The following is a 21,088-nucleotide window of genomic DNA, read 5'->3' as shown; positions in this document are numbered from 1 at the left end:
AATCAGTGAGGGGAATTGGCTATTTGACCTTTACAGAACGACATTAGATGATCAATAACCTTGAAGCTGAAGATCAACCTTTAGGCGAGGTCCCCTTGTTGTTATTTTGTCAATTCAATCCATAAGCATAACGAAACATAACAGCATGGAGCTCGAGGGAGCAAGTGGTGCCCATGGCCACGGGGATGCCTACTTCTTGCTTATATGGCATGTTCCAAAATTCACAAAAAATATATCTGTAGGGAAGTCCAGAATGTCACATATTGTTTCCCAGTACACTTTCATTGACAAACTGCCCTGAACCGTTGATGATAGTGATGTAACTATGTCTATGATTACCACGTTTTGTGACCAATACCTCATGGATCAAGGAGTGAATTCGAAGTTTCCTTCAGTTTGTAGTGTGGGATAGTGATGTACAACTTGAAATATCTAAAACTTTGTTTTTGGACATCCTATGATGTAACTAATAATTTGATCGGGCCTCTGATTTAACGGTCACTTCATAGTAGGTAAGTTTGGAATGACCATTCATTTAAGTGTGTTTGTATGATTGTTGTTTAACACCGCATTCAACGAAGAGGAAGGACCGGTGATTGATAGCATGAGCATCGATGCACACAACTGGAATACGTTGACATGCATCAACCAAGTCAGCGAGTCTGACCACCTGATCCTGTTAGTCGCCTTTTACGACAAGCAGGGTTGCAGATGATCAATTCTAACCCGGTTCTTCATGTGTCCCATTCATTTCTATTTTCCAACAATAAATATCGGAAGAATTATAACATTTGGATCGTCGAATAAAAGTCAAATTAGAACGTCTGCATTTAACAGGTCAAATAATTAGTAATACTTTTTGATGAGTATACATTTGACATATGGACTGCATTGTTTCAACTAAGCCCAGTTTATATATAAACTCAACCAGGAAATAACGCTGAACGTGAAACGCTAAACTTCCTTGTCATTAACTGCCAGTAACTGACAGAGCTGGACTGCCAAGCTGTCATTGTAAGTAGACCTTAAGTGTTACCATTATGACAAATATAAATATTCTTAATATAAGTTCCATCTTCTTTGTTAAACTTGTTCAACACCGGAAAATTACCATCTACATTTTACTCCCGAGAATCTCATTTTCTTTAATGCATGTTATCCAATACGAATTTCTTAAAGGGTCCGTGTTACCACAGCCTTTATATAATGAGAGCCCCATAGCCTTGTGGTTAATGACGAGGGCGTAAAGCCATTTGGTCACTCACTTTCACATCAACTCGTGATGGTGATTCATGATTCATTTTAATATAAATAGCTGCACGTGTACTGTGAGTGTATGAGTTGAATTTCACTTATTCTGGAGGATTACACCGAAGCGGTGAATTACTTTATGTGAAACTGGATTTGACTAGGCGTTATATAAATTGTGGTGACTGGTTGTAGGACATTACAGGGCCAAGGGAGTGTTGCAGTAAACTGTCAACAGGAATTGCTGGTGTCCAAATGTTATATTTTATTAATTAGTGCATTTAAAGGATAAAATAGCGACAGTATGTATTTTGTGTAGACAGTATAGTATATTAGACATTTCTATAAGCGTATGGGGGCGGTCGGGTAGCTTAGTGGTTAAAGCGCTCGCTCGTCACGCCGAAGACCCGTGTTCGATTCCCGACATGGGTACAATGTGTGAATCCCATTTCTGGTGTCCCCCGCCGTGATATTGCTGGAATATTGCTAAAATCGGCGTAAAACCATACTCACTCAATGTAAGCGTATGCATGATTAATGAATTTCGAAAACAATCACGAACGATAATAATACTAAAGGTTAAGGTAAAGGTTAATTTCATTATTTATATAAATCAATGTACCGTTTACATGCCCGTCAACCTATAAATGTAAGAGGTGAAGTGAAGTAACCAGAAACCAAATGCAATGCCACTAAAACCGCAAGATCACTATTTGTATGACTAATATGTACATGTATATGACTCTGTGGGAATTCGTACATAAAAGTAATAGTGAAATAAAGATAACACTGCCATTAATGTCCCACGTGTGTCACCGTTGTCAGCACATTGACTCACAGCTGTTTGTTTAAGGCTGGAGTGTAGATTGTCCAAGAGTGCGCAGTCATCATCCACAGGAAGCGCTGTTACAACCCTTAATGTAATCATTAGGCTTAATGTAAAAGAAAATACATTAAAGGTTGCGGGTTGACCCTCCTTACAGCCCTTACTGTAAACATTACTCTAATTGTAAACGATTTTACATTAAGGGTAAAATGTGACAGATAATATTTTTTTAAATATTTATACCAGGTTATCGTTGTGAAATAATACTTATCGTTACTTTGCCTAATGTGCAAATGACTAATTTTAGATTCCCTCTCTACAACGACCACCTGGTTGCTTTATGCAGGTTTTATAAAAGGGTTTATGAGTCCTGACCCTTATAACCGATTTCTATCAAAGTTACTGTAGTATATAGGTTATCTTACGATACTCCACAATTCATCCTCATTTCCGTTACTATCCCAATACCATACCGACGGAAAGGAGGACTGAGGAGGTTGATTGAAATGTAGTTATTGTCCGTCTTCGTTCAATGTGTATACCTGTTATGGGAACCCTACCTCCATGCCCACCTATGAACCTACATGTATAACTGCTTCGGCGGAGTCATTATGGAGTAGACCAGACCAAGTCGTAGATGGTGGTGGGTTTTTAGAACAGTCTATTAACAGAGTTTTAGGCTAAGAAGAATGGGCATTTTGAAGGAGTATTGCGCACATACATGTAACAGTTAAGCATACACCAGATCCATATGATGTTAAAAACTACAAGGAATCGAATCCAATTACGTTTTTGTTACAAAAACCAGTTTTGTCCAGTCCAAATTAGCCATGAAGGGTATTGAATACACAATGTCATTTAGAAAGTGGTCAAATGTAACTAATGTTATATGTGGGATAACACTTTCTTAGTAAAGTACAGATTCTAGTACTTTTTTGGGGGTTGAGTCCCGTCCGGGATTCGAACCCACACCTGCCAGAGTGAGGCACCTAATCGCCAGCACAGAAAGTCAGCGATCTAACCCACTCAGCCACCGAGGCTTCCACCAAAATGTACTTTGAGTACCCCCCTGATCATGACAAGTGTAAATTGGCACGGCTCCCATGGCCAAAAGCTATGAATACACAATGTCATTTAGAAAGTGGTCAAATGTAACTAACACGTCCCATTTTAATTCTGGAAACCCAAAAGTCCAGAAACTCTACGGTCCTTGCCCAGTCTCGGTCAAATGTATTTACAAAATTAAACACGCTGTTTTCATGGGAACATACGTATACCAAGGAAGAAAAATATGGGCGAGAATATCTTCCTTTACTTAAAACTCATGTTTTTGTTTCGCAAATACGTTAAATGTATTCATTCAAGTATTATGACACAGAATTTAACTCATTTTAACTTAATTCAACTATTTTATAGCGATATTGAAATATTTCGCCCATGGGTGAGAAAAAGGTTTGGCCCATGGGCGAGCATATTTTTCTGTACTCAAAGCTCCTGTATTTGTTTCGCAAATACATTAAATGTATTTGCTCAAGTATCATGACGCAAAATTTAACTCATTTTAACTTAATTCAACTATTTTATAGCGATATTGAAATATTTCGCCCATGAGCGAGAAAAAGGTTTGGCCCATGGGCGAGCATATTTTCCTTTGCTCAACAGTTTTAGTTTCGCAAATACATGAAGGTTTTATAAGCGCGACACATGATTCAACTCATTTTACCTTAATTCAACTATTAAATTATTTCGCCCATGGTTTCGTCAGTCCCTTTAAATAACTAACTAATTGTGTACAGAGAATATTGTATCATGTGAAATATACTTTATATTATATCATTACATTACTATTTAAAAAGGGCCTTTGGTTGGATGTTTCCTTTACAGACGTTTCACAAATTTCACCTTTTTTACATATTGCAACGATCTTTAGTGAACCCGGCCTTACCTCTCAAAACGTTTTGACAGTTTATCATACGAATTCATGCGCGTGTACACCAATTCATTGGCCACATTTTCCAACACATTAAAGTTTAGTTAGTTTCTTTTTCATTTCCCATTTTATGTCTCGTTGATACATCACACTGGGAAAGTAAGTGACACAAGGCATGCAATATACAGGTACACGTGCGCGTATTTTGATGGAAACAAAAAACGATTCGTCTTTCATTGCATAGTTAACGTCTGGCTGAATATCTCACATTCTAACGAAATCTCGAAATAATTATTTAATTACATGCGGTGTCGAACTGACCAATGGGAATTATGTTTACAGGCGATTGAGGAAAACTTGAGTGAATATTATAACACTAAAGCAACTTTTAAATGCATTGTTACTTTTGGTATGAAAATGGTAACAGTTCAGAAAAGGACAACAACCTTCTTATGATAATTCTCATATTCTCATTAGGACGTTGTATCTAATTACAGTGTCAGCCTTATTTACAGGTGATTCAACAATACCTGCTGTCGGTCAATTACGATCTACCACACCACGCGTGAATAAACAGTTACAATTTGTAAAACATGTATATACAAAAAATATACATTTTCTGGCTAGGCATTAAGCCTAGCCTGAAAATGTATATTTTTTGTATATACATGTTTTACAAATTTTCGTTGATATGTAGATATATTAAGCACAAAGACACAAATAAATTATGAAAGTTGAATTAGAGCCTTGATATATTCAAAGAGATGTGTATCATCGTTTAATGGTGTCATTCAAAAAAGTATGTCTGGAGGAGATATCAAAGGAGATGCCCAATATACACAGTGTCGTCCGGTGAACTACCACCCCACCCTGTTCGTAAGAGTTATGTAATCGGTACACAAATATATTTGATGAGGTGTCAGTGTGGAGGGAGTTTGAATTAAGTCCGCCACTGGCCACAGAAATCCTCAAAGTATAGTAACAATCAACAAGGTCAATGTCGTACTAATTACCTAGTGACTCACGTAACAACGGCTGTCAATCTGTCTGCTAAAGCTACCATAAAATCATCCCTGTCACAACTGGCATATTAACGGCGTATTCAAAATATTAATTGTAAAAACGTCGTTAAGAGACTAACGTATGCCGTATACAGTCCTCATATTTGATGAAAACAAGTAAGTACCACAACTTGGAATTCAACGGGATGTTACATGCCTTATATCAGCCCTGTTTGTGAAAATATGTACTAGACTAGACATAAGATTCAAAGACTAATAAAATCAATTGTAAGACCGCATAGACCATAAAACCGAATAAAATATGTCTTGGTATCGTCTTTTGTGTATTAGATGATGGTAATGACCTGAAATGTTATAACGTTAGATTAGGACGGAGAAACATTAAAGTGTTTTATAATACTTGGGAACATGAGCAATATGATGTACCAACATAAACATGCATGGAATAGGGAAAATGGTGAAAACAAATTGAAATAGATTTTAATGAAACATTATTGTACTAAATAACTTGCAAAAGCGTGCCCAAAATTGTTTGACCGTGTTATGTGTGTTGAAGACTGATGAATAGCAAGTATTGTCATGCTGTACGCATGGTTCCATATACAAATTCAGATATACAACCGGTATGAAACTGAGAACTGAGATGCTAAGTACAACCTGCATTCACACACGGAAGCAATATACTTGTGTGTACGCCCTCTCCTCTGAAAAATGTATCACTAAAGTATTTGCATTGTAATAAGTATAGTAAAGATAAAACTTGGTAATTTGGTAGGGCCCCGACAGATATGATTTTCAGGTTTCTTTTACACCTTTGATTGATACGGATTACGTACATGTAGTCTTGTCACTGTCTCTAATGTATCTGCTTGATAGAAATTTCAAATGTCCTGTTATGGCACTGTTCCTAAAATAAGGCAGTTTCTTTTATCGGGTATAAATAGTTGATTCGTCTTGTCACGCAAACATGTTTACTTGATCGTATGATTTCCACAAAAACATTACGGCAGAGAGTTTTGTATTTTATTATATACATGTATTGTTAATTGTAGAAGATGCTTACATCACTGTATCTCAGAACGCAAAACTGATAACATTCAAACATGTAATTAGTACACAGTTAATTGTTACATGTATACCTGCATATTCCTTTTTTGAAGGAAAAGCCTACATGTATACTGAAATCGGCGTCCACTGTTAAAAGGCTATTAGTGCAGTCAGTCTTGGTGGTGTCTAGCCGGGAGAGCCACATTTCAGAAATGGCTATTGCCGGTAAAGCCACATTTTCAGCTGTGTGCATTTCGCCTATTCTAGCGGGTAATTAATTAATCCGATTACCGATACCTTTATATGAATGTCCCACATTTAAATTACTAAGCGCGGTACTCCCAGACTGAGGGAGACGACCAGTTCCTACACCGTGTTAGTGTCTTGGTAAATGGAGAGACAATAATAGGGTGATTAATTATAGTCTATTGCAGAATATGCGGTGTCAGTGTAGTCATTTATACATATACACATTACACAATGGAATTCACATTTTGGGGCATTTCATATACTAATTGAACAGAGTTAACCTGCACATGTCCACTTTAGTGATACAGACTGTAACCAAAAATGCAATGAGCCGTAGCTCTTAATCCCTTATAACAACGGTAACAACAACCAGGGTGGGGGCACAGTAAGGTTAAACCGTGTCCACCAGACAATCTCAGGTTGCTAACGCAATATCTCCCATGAAGTCAGCTCTTTTTTTAAGCGCATTTTTATGTTTTTACATTTTGAATAAAAGGCATTAAACAAATAATCTTTAACAAACCTTCACATTACCAAATACAAAACTGTATAACCCCTTCTAGACTTCGTTCCAATTAACCTGTATCATTCAACTCGCTCGGGAAGGTCGTATACGACTTTAAAGTGAATACATATACAGTGTACGAGTAACTTTTAACTTTATTATATATACTCATGATAAGCAATTATTTTGTTGATGCATGTCATCGTATCCCAATTGCGTGGATCGATGCACATGATGCCAATCACTGGATTGTCTGGTCCAGATTCGATTATTTACAGACCATGCGGCGTTATACAACAAACAAACAAACAAAACTTTGAGGAATTCAACAACAATCACTATGACGAGGTATGCATATCTTGCAATCAACCTAAATCCAGTTAATTGAATGTCAAACCCAGGCTTGGTTAAAACAAGAATTGCAGTTAGATCCGCTATAAGCTGTAGATCTCCTGTAGTCAAGAGATGCAATAGCGAGGCAGAACTATGTCAATTTATGAGGGGCAGACAGCTACTCGAACATATATAAACATAGCAGCCAAAGATAAAAATGAAATCACATCATGAACGAAAATAGAAATCACATCAACACAAAAAGAGAAAGTGAATGAGTACTAAAACTTGCAATAGGTATGTGTACCCTACGTACACACATGAGTCCCATTCGACAGTCTACAACACACGAATAACTGTCAAACAAGTTTGGGTACCCCTCCTGTTCAGGCAAGATATTTAGTTCAATAATTTTGTATTAAAATCCTTTTCAATTTGTTTTCACCATTTTCCCTGTTCCATGCTTTTCACCATTTTCCCTATTCCATGCATGTTTATGTTGCTACATCTTATTGCTCATGTTTCAAAGTATTGTAAAACACTTTAATGTTTCTCCTTCTTAATCTAAAGTTATAACATTTCAGGTCATAGCCATTTTCTAATACACAAGAGATGATACCAAGACATATTTTATTCGGTTTTGTGGTCTATGCGGTCATACAATTGATTTTATTAGTCTTTAAATCTTATGTCTAGTACATATTTTCACAAACAGGGCTGTTAGCTGATATAAGGAATGTAACATCCAGTTGAGGACTGAATACGACGTACGTTGGTCTGTTAACGACGTTTCTACAATTAATATTTTTAATGAGCCGTTAATACGCCAGTTGTGACAGGGATGATGGTATGGTATCTGTAGCAGACAGATTGACAGCCGTTGTTACGTGAGTCACTAGGTTATTAGTACGGCATTGGCCTTGTTGATTGTTACTATACTTTGAGGATTACTGTCACCAGTGGCTGACGTAATTCAAACCCCTCCACACTGACATCGCATCAAATATATTTGTGTACCGATTACATGACTCTTACTGACAGGGTGGGGTGGGAGTTCACGCGAAACGGACGACACTGTTTAAATTGAGCGGCTCCTTTGATATCGCCTCACAACATAATTTTAATGAATGACCCATTAAACGATTATACACATCAGGATCGCGGAGAAAATACAAGATTCGTTCTCGTTGAATATATATATCAAGGCACCAATTCATCTTTCATAAACTTTTTGTGTCTTTGTGCTTAACATTTCCCATATCAACGAAAATATACATGTACAGGCTAGGTATTTGCCCACAGCAACACCTGCATAACTGCTTATTCAAGCGTGGTGTGGCAGATTGTAATTGACCGACAGCAGGTATTGTAGAATCACCCGTTAATAAGGCCGACACTGTAATTAGACACAACCTACTAATGAGAATATGAGAATTATCATAAGAAGGCTGTTGCGTTTTTCTTAACTATTACCATTTTCATATCAAAAGTAACAATGCATTTAAAAGTTGCTTTAGTGTCACAAAATTCACTCACGTTTTCCTCAATCGCATTGAAACATAATTCCCACTAGTCAGTTCGACACCGCATGTAATTAAATAATTATTTCGAGATTTCGTCAGAGTGAAAGATATTCAGCCAAACGTTATGCAATAAAAGACGAATAGTTTTTTTCCATTATAATACGCGCACGCGTGCCAGTATATTGCATGCCTAGTGTCACGCAATTGCCCAGTGTGATGTATCAACGTGACATAAAATGGGAAATGAAATAAAAACTAACTAAACTTTAATGTTGTGGATAATAACACGCGCATGAATTGATAAACTGTCAGAATGTTTTGGGAGGTAAGGCCGGGTTCATTAAATATCGCTACAATATGTAAAACAGGTGAAATTTGAAGAACTTCTGTAAAGGAAACATCCAACCAAAGGCCCTTTTTAAATAGTAATGTAATGATATAATATAAAGTATATTTCACATGATACAATATACTTTGCACACAGTTAGTTGATGCTTTAAAGGGACTGACGAAACCATGGGCGAAATATTTTAATAACGCCGTAAAATGGTTGAATCATGTGTCATGCGTGAAGACACACCTTTATGTATTTGCGAAACTAAAACTGATGAGCAAAGGAAAATATTCTCGCCCATGGGCCAAACTTTCTCGTCCAGTGCGAAATATTTCAATAAAGCCGTAAAATAGTTGAATTAAGTTAAAATATGTTTTTGTATTTGCGAAACAAAACATGAGTTTTAAGTAAAGGGTGATATAGTGTAAATATTGAGTTTTTGAACAATATTTTTTTCATTTTTTCTTCTTTGGTATGTTCCCATGAAAATAGCATGTTTAATTTTGTAAATACATTTGACCGAGACTAGGCAAAGACCATAGAGTTTCCGGACTTTTGGGTTTCCAGAATTAAAATGGGACGTGTTACCTAATGTTATATTTGGGATAACACTTTCTTAGTAAAGTACAGGTTCTAGTACCTTTTGGTGGAAGCCTTGGTGGCTGAGTGGGTTAGATCGCTGACTTTATGTGCTGGCGGATTAGGAGCCTCACCCTGGCAGGTGTGGGTTCGAATCCCGGACGGGACTCAACCCAAAACAAGTACTAGAATCTGTACTTTACGAAGAAACTGTTATCCCAAATATAACATTAGTTACATGAGGAGTATTATTTTATTACAATAGAAAGCATATATCAGAGGAAATGTTTTTGGTAAATATGTATTGTAGTCATTCAACGCTATTAGGGCCGCCCAGGCACCTCATTTGCAGCCTTTTTATTTCTCACTCCTTGTGGACGATTGGCAATACGTCACATAAACCTTTCGGACATCTTGCACGTATGGAATAAAACGAAGCCAGAACTGTCCTATGGGGAATTAAATACCTCCCGCAGACGTATGATGATATTAACATGAGTATCCAAACGTACTTCTGCAATCGTATTTAAGATATGATCGCAACCTCTGTTATTCATCTGAACATTACATTCAAAGGAGCAATCGGAGGCCTATTTTACATTGACACATGTATTTGTAAAATGGCGACTGTGAGACCATCTTGAATTTCTGAATGAGGTTATTTTATTGGACCTTGTGCTGATCATTAACACCTAGTTTGATAAAGAGCACTTATAAGAATTGGAAAAAAGTTTTAAAGGGGCACTGATCTAAAGCAATTCCCCGGGACTGGTTGTTGCCTTTGTTATTGTTTTTTCCCCGTGAGTACCCTGATGATATGGCAGAACCCTAGACTAGTTCGCGACCTGTTCTGCGTAATTCGTAAGCGCATTTGTCACTGATTATTGATAGTATAAGGGCGTATGGTCACATCCATCAACAAAATGCAATACAGTTTTGGAAATAATAAGGAAATGTAGGTATCTTTGTGGGTAGAATCGGTAATGGTAACGAACCTTTGATAAGTCACTTGCTTGGTAATTGTGCGATTTTCGTTTATACTAAATCGCACTTCCGGGTACTGGTACTTCCATTTTCTGGCCGCTGCAGGTGGCAAACACGTACGCCAGTTGATATTCTCACGATCTTACCAAACTGAGAAAGACATGTTTTATTGACTGCACTTTATTTTTAAACTCACGGACGTCTGATGAAACCTCACGGACGTTCCGGACGTCTGATGAAACCTCACGGACGTTCCGGACGTCTGATGAAACCTCACGGACGCTCCCTCCAGATGCTACCCGACGTTGTCCGGACGTTTTACACTCAGTGAACCATTCTGGGGCCACGCATGAACTTCTGTGTTTTAGTATTAGTTATGGAATAGTATACAGAATATGACACTATAAAATAAAATTATTTTCGTTCCATAAGCAAATTTACATTGTATCTTTCAAAGCCTACGTTACGAATACCTCGTCAGTTCGAATAAAATCAAATCGTATTTGCTTCGCAGATTCACCATTTAAAAAGAATAGGAGTGTATGTGAAAAAAATCAACTATATATTATTTTGTATAATTTATACAAGAATACAATCATATAGAATACACGTTAATATTTAGTATCATTCTACTGGACGCTCCCTGGCATTGCCCGGACGCTTTCGGACGCCCCCGGTCGCTCCCGGACGCTCCCGGACGCTCCCGGACGTTTCCAGACGCCCCGGGGCGTTATTTAGGAGGACCGGTGTTCGTTTCTCAACTGATCACTTAGATTGTTTCAGGTGTTCACATAGGTGTCATGTCTCAAAAGTCGGCTGAGAAAGCCCATGTGACAACTATTTTCCTAACGTCCTCGGTTCCTAAAAAAATCCATTGAGTTAGATAACAATGAGCAATCAATCAATATATTATCGGTTAACCCTTTGAACAAAGTATGTTGTTTTTACATCGGCACTTCACGCCATGATATGAGTGTATTCCCTTTGTTTATCTAGAAATCTAGACATGTAAACACTCACTTTTGACATATCCACTGCGCAAGATAACAGTGATTAATCAATCAATGTATTTTCTGTCAATCCTTTGATGACTAGGAACGATCCGTTGATTTGCAAAAAAGTAAATCAACTGATCATTCATCTCTTGCTTGGCTGCCACGTGTATATTACATAACACACATTTCACTTCACTTCAAACCTGGATTTAGATTGAATAATTGAATAACCCCAGACACAATAAATGCCAAATGGGAACCTTTGTCAGGTATTCTGAGCGGTGCTACCACTAATTATACCTGTGATACATTCATTAACTGAGCATCAAGTGAATGACGACAAATACGGTTATAGGCCGCCTAAGCCACATTTCGAAAATAGATAGTCAAAATGGATGTGGCTCTCGTGGCAATGGTTATGGTTGCGTGATTGTGGAATGTGGCTCACATGGCTATGCTGTCAAAATATGCTTTGTGATTCTAACAGGTTACCGTATGTAACAAAACAAGTCTTGTTTTCTCATTTTATATTCAGATCATAACAGGGATAGTATATTCAACATTACATTGATGGATATCATGACAGGTCACATTACATTGTCACATTACAGGTCACGATTGTGTAATGAATTGTACTTCCTTCTTCATGAAGGTTCTGACCACTGGTGAGAGGGTCTCAGGATTGCAAACTCTGTGAGTGACTGCTCGCGCCGAAAGAGCTTCACTACATTGAAGATCGGCACTTCGGGTGGCACTTCTTGACAAGTCTCTTTATCTTGTTGTGCCACCCTTCTAGGTGATTGTTGGTACGGTGGCCTTGGTTTTCGAAGTGATTCCAAATTTCTGAGATGAAAGCCATCATAGTTTAAAATGACGCCTCCTCTGCCGCTTTCAATTAACTTTATTTGAACTTGTGCGTTTTCCATGGTACTGACATGGAGTGAACAGGACGTCACTTAAATATGTTATGAATAACAGGATAAACTCATTAAAACACAGGGACACTCATATAAAGGTATCGGTAGTCGGATTAATTAATTACCGGCTAGAGTAGGTGAAATGCACACAGCTGAAAATGTGGCGCATTCGGCAATAGTCATTTTTGAAATGTGGCTCAACCGGCTAGACACCACAAATACACACAAGTGTAGGGTTTTACCAGAAAGCGTGGATGACAACAAGGGAGTAGAAATCGTATTATCGACGCAATCCGAAATCCGAAAATGCTTTCACTGCATGGATACTCTTTTATTATTAAACTATAACAATATTATAACTATTTCCAAATGACGACATCCGATGAGCTTCTTTTTGTCTGTTTGTTTAGGCTGAAGAAATATTAATTAACATGCGCCCTTTGTCGAAATCTTTATAGATCACGGTTAAGCAGTGTTCAAAAATGAGTAAAACAATTATTGCCTCCAAGTTTATTTAGCTGTCCTTGCAGACGGTAGCCCAGTCTCTTGTCACGCTCCGTTGCGTATCATCCGGGTACTCACGGGGGAAAACAATAACAAAGGCACCCACCAGTCCCGGGGAATTGCTTTAGGTAGGTCCCCCTTTAATTATCTAAATATCGGCCAATCAGAGGACTCAGTTCCGTTTCTATTGTAATAAAATGTCCTTTGTGCGCAAAAATATATCTAAATATCTTTGAACGAAATCGAACATATAAATTTCGACCAGTCAGATGCCTCGGTTATATTGCCATGGTAATAAACTCCATTCGGTTTAGTGCTGAAATACATTATGTCTAAATACCAATTTTGAACGGAATCTCTAAATATCGATCAATGAGCTCTGCAGATGCCGTTTTCCGTTGCCATGGAAGCAAGGTAGTAACGCATATATTGTAGAGTGTCCCTAGATACACCGTTGCAACAAAATTGAACAAAATCAGCGTAATGACATGTTAGTAATGACCACTCAAGGAAAACCTGTAATTAACAACCAGGCTGTTGTCTTTGAGAGGTTGTTGGAATACGAAGGTGCAGTGCACTAACATAAGTTCCATGGCTCTACCATATGTAGTTTAAGAGAAAGTTGAAGGAAGAAAATATTACGAATAACTATGAGACACCGAGCCAAAGCAATGAAAAGGGTTAAAATAGGAAAAAGGTACCCTATATTTCCAATAAATATGTACGATATCAACACTTAATGTAAGAACAAAATAAGGTTTACATTAATGGTTACGGATTGTTGCTCTCAATGTAAAAACAATATTACATTAAGAGTTAAAAGTTCAAAATGAGCAGTTTGTTGGCAGTGGTGACAAAAATAAATCGATTGTCAACTATTGAGAACTATTCAAAGCCAGAGAGCAACCAGTCTCGACTATCCGCCGAAACAGATTCCATTGGACTTAAAATCACTGCAAATATGGGAAAGGGGTAAGCATGTCCTGCCCTACCGGTAGCTTCCCCCACTCACACAATTTGCATTAAAAATTTTACTAAGTGCTTATACGTTGCAATATAATAATACCCCTGCCATACGGCGACCGCCTGTAAACAAACCAGACAACCAGGGGATGGAACAGAAACTCCAGTGACACGCTTAAATGGCAGGCATGTTGCCATGCGCTGCAAACACGCAATATGCATCACGACAGTCTAATCGAATCAGGACCAGCAAACTAATGCTGAGCAGTGACCATCGCCATCAGGTATGACCATCGCCGTCATGGTAATACTATGACCATCGCCGTCAGGGTAATACTATGACCATCGCCGTCAGGGTATGACCATCGCCGTCAGGGTATGACCATCGCCATCAGGATATGACCATCGCCATCAGGATATGACTATCGCCGTCAGGGTATGACCATCGCCGTCAGGGTATGACCATCGCCGTCAGGGTATGACCATCGCCATCATGGTATGACCATCTCCGTCAGGGTATGACCATCGCCGTCAGTGTATGACCATCGCCGACAGGGTATGACCATCGCCGTCAGGGTATGACCATCGCCATCAGGGTATGACCATCGCCGTCAGGGTATGACCATCGCCGTCAGGGTATGACCATCGCCATCAGGATATGACCATCGCCATCAGGATATGACCATCGCCATCAGGATATGACACATGAACAGCCAGGACATACATTGTAATCGTTCAACCTGACCACCTCATACATTCATTTGCATCGTAAGACAAGAATAGGTTGATCGGGATTATCAATTACGTCGTATATTTAAATTAGAGTAAACTACGCTTATAACGAACTGACGGATATAACGAACTATTTCTTGATCCCGCCCAATTGCTGTATATATGCTGTTTGTATGCTTATAACGAACAACGTATATAACGAATACAAATAAGTGGTCCCTTAGGGTTTGTTATAACCGTTGTTTACTGTTCAACTCTTGACTTTCTTGATATATTTGTAAATCAATGTTTGTCCTAGAAACATAATGACATTTCTCACTTAAGAAGCAACTCTTCCTCAGATATCTTCCTGGCACAAATGGAACAGAGCACGTCACATCCTGTTGTTTTCGTGTTGTTGACAAGCATCATATACAGTGAAATCAAAGGTAACAACTTCCTACAACTGAATTCTATATAAGATGTGGTTCACAATATGACGTTTCAGCTCTTTATTTAAAAGGTGTTAGAAATGTGGAGAAAATATTTTCCAAATTCGAAGGGGCTCACAAACGGCGTCATTATACATTGTGGGGGCGGTGGTTAGCCTAGTGGTTAAAACGTTCGCTCGTCACGCTGAAGGCCCGGGTTCGATTCCACACATGGGTAAAAAATTAATGTGAAGCCCATTTCTGGTATTCTCTGACGTGCTATTGATGGAATATTGGAATATTGCTTCAAACCATACTCACTCACTCAATCATAAAATACTGTGCTATATCTTCAGTGCAGTTGGTAAGTCTCGGTGTTTGCAGATTAAATTCGGAATAAGGGGCAATCTTATATGAAGCTGCCTTCTTCGAGTATATGGTTTGTTTAAATGGGATATTGTTTTCGAAAATTCCAGAGTGGAAGTGCAGGATTGACTTGTGAATGTGATATGTAACCTATTTTTTTTATTTTGGACCGGTGCATGGTTAGAGTCATATTATTTTAATATTCAATTATGAATTATTTTGAGTGTTATAAGAGGACATCGGAAGGTATGCGAATCAAGGTTAAGTTTCCTTCCAGATTCAACACAAAGCGTCACTCAGCCGTGTGAGAGAAACAAAAAAGGTACGTGTTTAGTACTGCGTCACGTTTCTGTCAAAACGTGCATATTTAGCGAGTGAATGAAGCTTCCAATTTGCTGTATTTGTTTATTTGTTTTTTAACTCCGCACTCAGCAATACTCCAGGTATACGAAGGCGGTCTGTAAATAATCGAGTCTGGGCCAGGCGATCCGGAGATTGACACCATGAGCATCGATTCACCCAATTGGGATACGATGACATGCATCATCAATCAACAAAGTCAGCGAGCCTGACCACCCGATCCAGTTAGTCGCCTTTCACGGCAATTATCGGTTGCTGAAGACCTGTTCTCTACCCTGATCTTCATCTGTTCTATTGGCTGCAACTGTCTCGCTATACACAATACGTGTACTACAATGTAACGTACGTTTGGACCTTTCAATTTAATAAATGAATCAATTTAAAATAAAAATATTTTATGAAATCGATTGATGATTATTATTTTAACTGAAGATGAATGCCGTTATGTAATATTAATTGTTATAATATATATGATATACATTGCTATGTTGTCCCCTCCGACATACCTTAGTTTTGTACGTAATCCTTTTCGTGAAGTTTTAAAGACAATGAGTGAGTGAGTGAGTTGGGTTTAACGCCGCTTTTAACAGTATTACAGTTATATCGCGGCGTCTTAAAGACAATGAGTTTATTGCAACAAGTATGATATGAAAGCTTATTAATATTTCCGTTGTTCTTGGAAATATTCATGAGCTTTTTATAGTTTGTTGTACATTATCTGTTGTGTTTAGTTCCTTACCGTTCAACTGAACTTTATCTTAACTTAGCTGTTTTATGACAGTGTGCTTTTTATTTATTATCATGTGTGTAGCTATGAAGAGTTGCCTCCCTTATGCGTACTGGAAAACAATATGTTCAGATCAATTATTCGCCTTTATGATCATATTTCTACATTTGTCAGCACCATACCCGTGCTCGTGGGTTTCTGCCATACCGTGATATAACTGGAATACTGTAAAAATGGCTTTAATCGAAACTCAAATCAAAGATTGATGATATCCCCTTTCAATTCTGTAACAATGGCTGAGGTTTTTCTCAATGAACGATAAATTTAAACTATCTTAGTATTATAGATATGAAAATGAAGTCGGGATTAACGGGGGGCAGTGGATTAAATTTCTCAGAATCGTAATATACATGTTCTACTAAGTGACAAGGCAGAATAACCTTGGGGATATGATAAAGAAATCTTGTGATCTTTAACTTCTTTTGAGGTGTATGCATGTTCATGTAGTCACAGGGTATGGTGTTTCTGTTTACAGCAATATCACTGTGCGAAAGCAGCTCTGGTAATCGGGACTCCGGTTTTCTCACATACAACATGTCCGCCTCCCCTGTGCTGTGCAACTGCAGCCTAGCAACAGACCAAGAGGTAACACTGAATGTGCAGTATGCAGAGACTATAGACAACGCAACATATGACTTCGTCTTCGACTTGGCGAGGGGTGACGGTGGCAGTATAAATGGCAAGAAGGGGCACTGGGAGGATAATATATCTAAACAGATACCCTGGACCTTGTACCTGTCGAAGGCAAATCTGAAAGTAGAACTCCCTACAATTCAAGGATTGTGTTTCACCTATGAAGTTCTCAGTGGAAGTAGGTATATAAATATATAGAGGTATATGAGAATCCATGCATACATTGACGCTGGCCTATGTTTTGTTAAACACTGTCTAATGTGTTTCGTCTGATAATCAAGACTGGTTATTCTCTTGCATTGACGTTATGATGCACATGTCGAAATGGCGAATCTAATATGTAGCGGGCCAGTTGTATTCCATACAAATGTTGAATTACTCATTGTAAAACAACTATTTTTCAATGGCTCTGTTCCAAGCAACAATGTTGCAATTGACCTTTTCCTAGCTACTATATTGAAATGTCCTTATTCCTGGCTACTTTGCTTCTATTCCTAGGTGAGTATGTCAGAATGCCCCTGTTCCAAGTTTTCTTGTAATGCTCGTATTCTTAGCTAGAATGTTGTAATGCCCCTATTCCTATCTACTATATATGTTTCAATTCCTCTATTCCTTACTATGCTGCAATGCCCTTATTCCTAGCTACTAAGTTGTAATGATCATATTCCCAGCTACTATGTTGCCATTCTTCTATTCCTAGCTACAATATTGCTAAGTAAGCCGCTATGACTCCCTGACACGATTATCGTCATTTGTACCTGCCAGAAAACAATCTCAGATTCGCCATGATTTTTGCTTTATGTTACAATAACCTGTGTCGTTTTCAGTTTTCTCGTTTTATATTACCACCAGGTACAACGGTCTCCATTATATGCCAGACCTCTAACATGGAACTTGACACGGACAAGTTAGCGAGTATGTAAAACACAATCGGTTGCGACATGCCCAACATAAATCGCATCTCTAAATCGTAATAGTTGGAACGCCTGCGTGGTCTCGTGGATAGATCATCTGACCGAATGGAAAGTCGGTGGTTCGATCCCCGGCCGCGTCAAACCAAATACATTAAAATATGGTACTTGTTGCTGCCCTGCCTGGCGCTCGGCATTATTAAAGGGGCTAAAAGAAGGACTGGTTGGTTCGGAGTCTGTATACTGTGTGAGAGTGGAGAATCAATGGTAAACTGCGGCATGGTATATATCTCACTATAAAATCGAATTAGTCCGACTCTTAAAAGCAGCCACACCAAACACACACACGCGCGCGCATGCTCGTCACTATTTAACTGCAATAATATTTAAGGCGGCGTTTAACCTAATGGTTGAGGTCTTAACAGTTTAAGCATACAGTTCAGTATTTGAAGTAACACATCTTCAAGTCAATTATTAATAAGTGAATTCCGTGTGTTCATTTTAAATGGCATCCCACAATAGTACCAAGTTCGTCACATTGTATCATTTGCTTCGATGACTTACACGGGTATTGACGTTGTTTCCAGACACAACACTGATCATTGTTTTCCTGTCTATTCTGACTGGTGCCCTCGCTGTCACGACAGTCTCTGTGGTGTTCTTTAACAGACGACAGAGGTAAACAAACCTGGTAGCTCACCTGAATGTCAAATTGGCTGATGTCGTGACAATTTTGTCCGTCGTTAAGCACCTTCTCATAAGTCAAAGGACCAATAACGCCGAAACTTCATATATTTTTTACTATCACTGAAGACATCCCAATTCGGTCAAGTTGTTCAAATCTGATTATCATAAGGCCATTGCTGCAGTTGTGTTACAATCGTTCAATATTTACAGTTTTGACATTGTTTGAACAAGCTTTATATTTCCTCAAAACGGACATTTGTCTCTGTAATATTTCGCTCATAATTAAGTCCTCAGTCTCTAAAAAGAACACATCAATGCTGTCTCTATTGACATTTTATACTGTTAACGGTATACGATGGTAAAGTACTATTGATCTCATTTTACCAATGCATGGGGGTGAAGTAGGGGCGGCTTCTGCATCTCATGCCTGTGGAAAGGACGAATTAATGTGGATTAGATGACCACAATGGCTGCAGAGAGTTCTCTGACAGCCACCCGCACTTGAAGACAGAGCTAACTGGTGTGACACTTAAACTTTATCATTGTTGGCCACTGGTTTATGCCTTATAAAGCGTCACTATTGTCAACTACTTGTTTGCCTAACTCGGGTCATTTTAAAGCGGGGCGGCCGGGTAGCCTAGTGGTTAAAGCGTTCGCTCGTCACGCCGAAGATCCGGGTTCGATTCCCGACATGAGTACAATGTGTGAAGCCCATTTCTGGTGTCCCCTGCCGTGATATTGCTGGAATATTGCTAAAAGCGGCGATAAGCCATACTCACCCACTCACTCATTTTAAAACTTTGTCGTTGCTGACTAATGGCTTATCTAACCTCCAGACGTTATATAGCTTCATCATTGACTCCCAACTGGTTTTTCGATCTGCCACGAGTCTTTATTTGGACAGGGTCGGTCGGGTAGCCTAGTGGTTAAAGCGTTCGCTCGTCACGCCGAAGGCCCGGGTTCGATTCCCGACATGGGTAAAATGTGTGAATCCTATTTCTGGTGTCCCCCGCCGTGATATTGCTGGGATATTGCTAAAAGCGGCGCAATACCAATCTCACTCACTCACTTTATATGGACAATTCAATATCAGCTACAGATGTGTCTGACTCCCATTCAACTTGGTAACGGTTGCGTATACTCTGTTAACCTGAAACTGTGATATTGCTACTGGTGAACAGAGCTTTAATCTACTTTCATTAGTTCACTCATACTTTCAACATGTTGTCATATACTAGGAGAGCTTTACATGAAATATACATAAACTTCACAGGCGGATGAGAAGTGGAGGCAGATTCAGCACCCGTACCCAGGATGAGATACTCACAGCCCTACAAAAGGCATCCAGTTGGCGAGAGGACAAGGGGCTTGTAGCGGCGGAGGAGGGGCTGGAGAGGATGTCCAGTGGATGCGACCCTGCACTCCCAGACCACACGGGTCAAGGAGCGAGTATCTCCCATTATGAGGTCATCCATGACGGAGCGACGGCCAACAAGAGCTCAGATGGTGGATATTCTTACGCTGGGCCGACAAGTGAAACGGGGACCCTTGGGGAGTCCGGGGGACCTGATGGTGATGCACAGACTGGTCCATCTGCTGAAGGTGATGGAGTAGGAAAATCGGATGACGACAGAGATGAAATCCAAATGGTCGATAATATGCTCTATGAAACAAGCTGTGTTGGTGGAAAATAGGGTTTTGCTAAGCACTACGAACATGCACAGAGGGAAGTACCCATACCGAATTAATAGTGTCCAGGTTAAAACGTACAAATTATAAAAAAATGTCAAATATGTCAATAATTGCCTGAAGATATAACTTGCCTTGTGGCTCTCAAATGTGTTGTGGTTTTCCTACATGCATAAAAAGTGATTATGTAACTTGAACGGACATTATTTGTTTATTTTTCAATAAAATAGAATTGTTATTTCTTAAATGAAAGCAATTGTCTGTCGTTCAGGAATCAATTAGTGATGCATATTTTATGTGCTCTTGGCGTCACACTATCGATATCGCACACACACAAGTTTGTCATTTCTTCTTTTAAATTGCATATATCTATATACATGTATGCGCAAACAATATCACGGCTGGTTTTTTGAATATATTCTCATCGACTGGATTTATCGATTCCGATTAGAATCAAAACTCGTGTGTCTCGTAAGTGCGTGTTTGACAAGTATTGGAACGAGTGTTAACTGTGGGAGGTTAGTCCAACATAGAATGCTTCAGAAATATACGCA

At 38.9% G+C, this 21,088-nt stretch overlaps 1 protein-coding gene across 1 annotated transcript; it reads left to right on the top strand.

The window, feature by feature from the left end:
- The first annotated feature begins 145 nt into the window (after nucleotides 1-145).
- Nucleotides 146-20,595, top strand: LOC139475487 (uncharacterized). The gene is made up of 8 exons (XM_071258688.1): nucleotides 146-164; nucleotides 982-1,014; nucleotides 15,033-15,119; nucleotides 15,745-15,789; nucleotides 17,090-17,425; nucleotides 18,100-18,162; nucleotides 18,746-18,836; nucleotides 20,119-20,595. Exons 1-8 carry the CDS (start codon nucleotides 146-148, stop codon nucleotides 20,537-20,539), a joined length of 1,095 nt encoding a protein of 364 aa, XP_071114789.1. The 3' UTR covers nucleotides 20,540-20,595.
- Nucleotides 20,596-21,088: the final 493 nt, after the last annotated feature.

The sequence above is a fragment of the Haliotis cracherodii genome, unplaced genomic scaffold, assembly GCF_022045235.1.
Source record: "Haliotis cracherodii isolate W230 unplaced genomic scaffold, xgHalCrac1.p SCAF_3, whole genome shotgun sequence".
Taxonomy (NCBI): domain Eukaryota; kingdom Metazoa; phylum Mollusca; class Gastropoda; order Lepetellida; family Haliotidae; genus Haliotis; species Haliotis cracherodii.
Note: the sequence above shows the minus strand (reverse complement) of the source record. Positions and strands in the feature narration are given on the sequence as shown.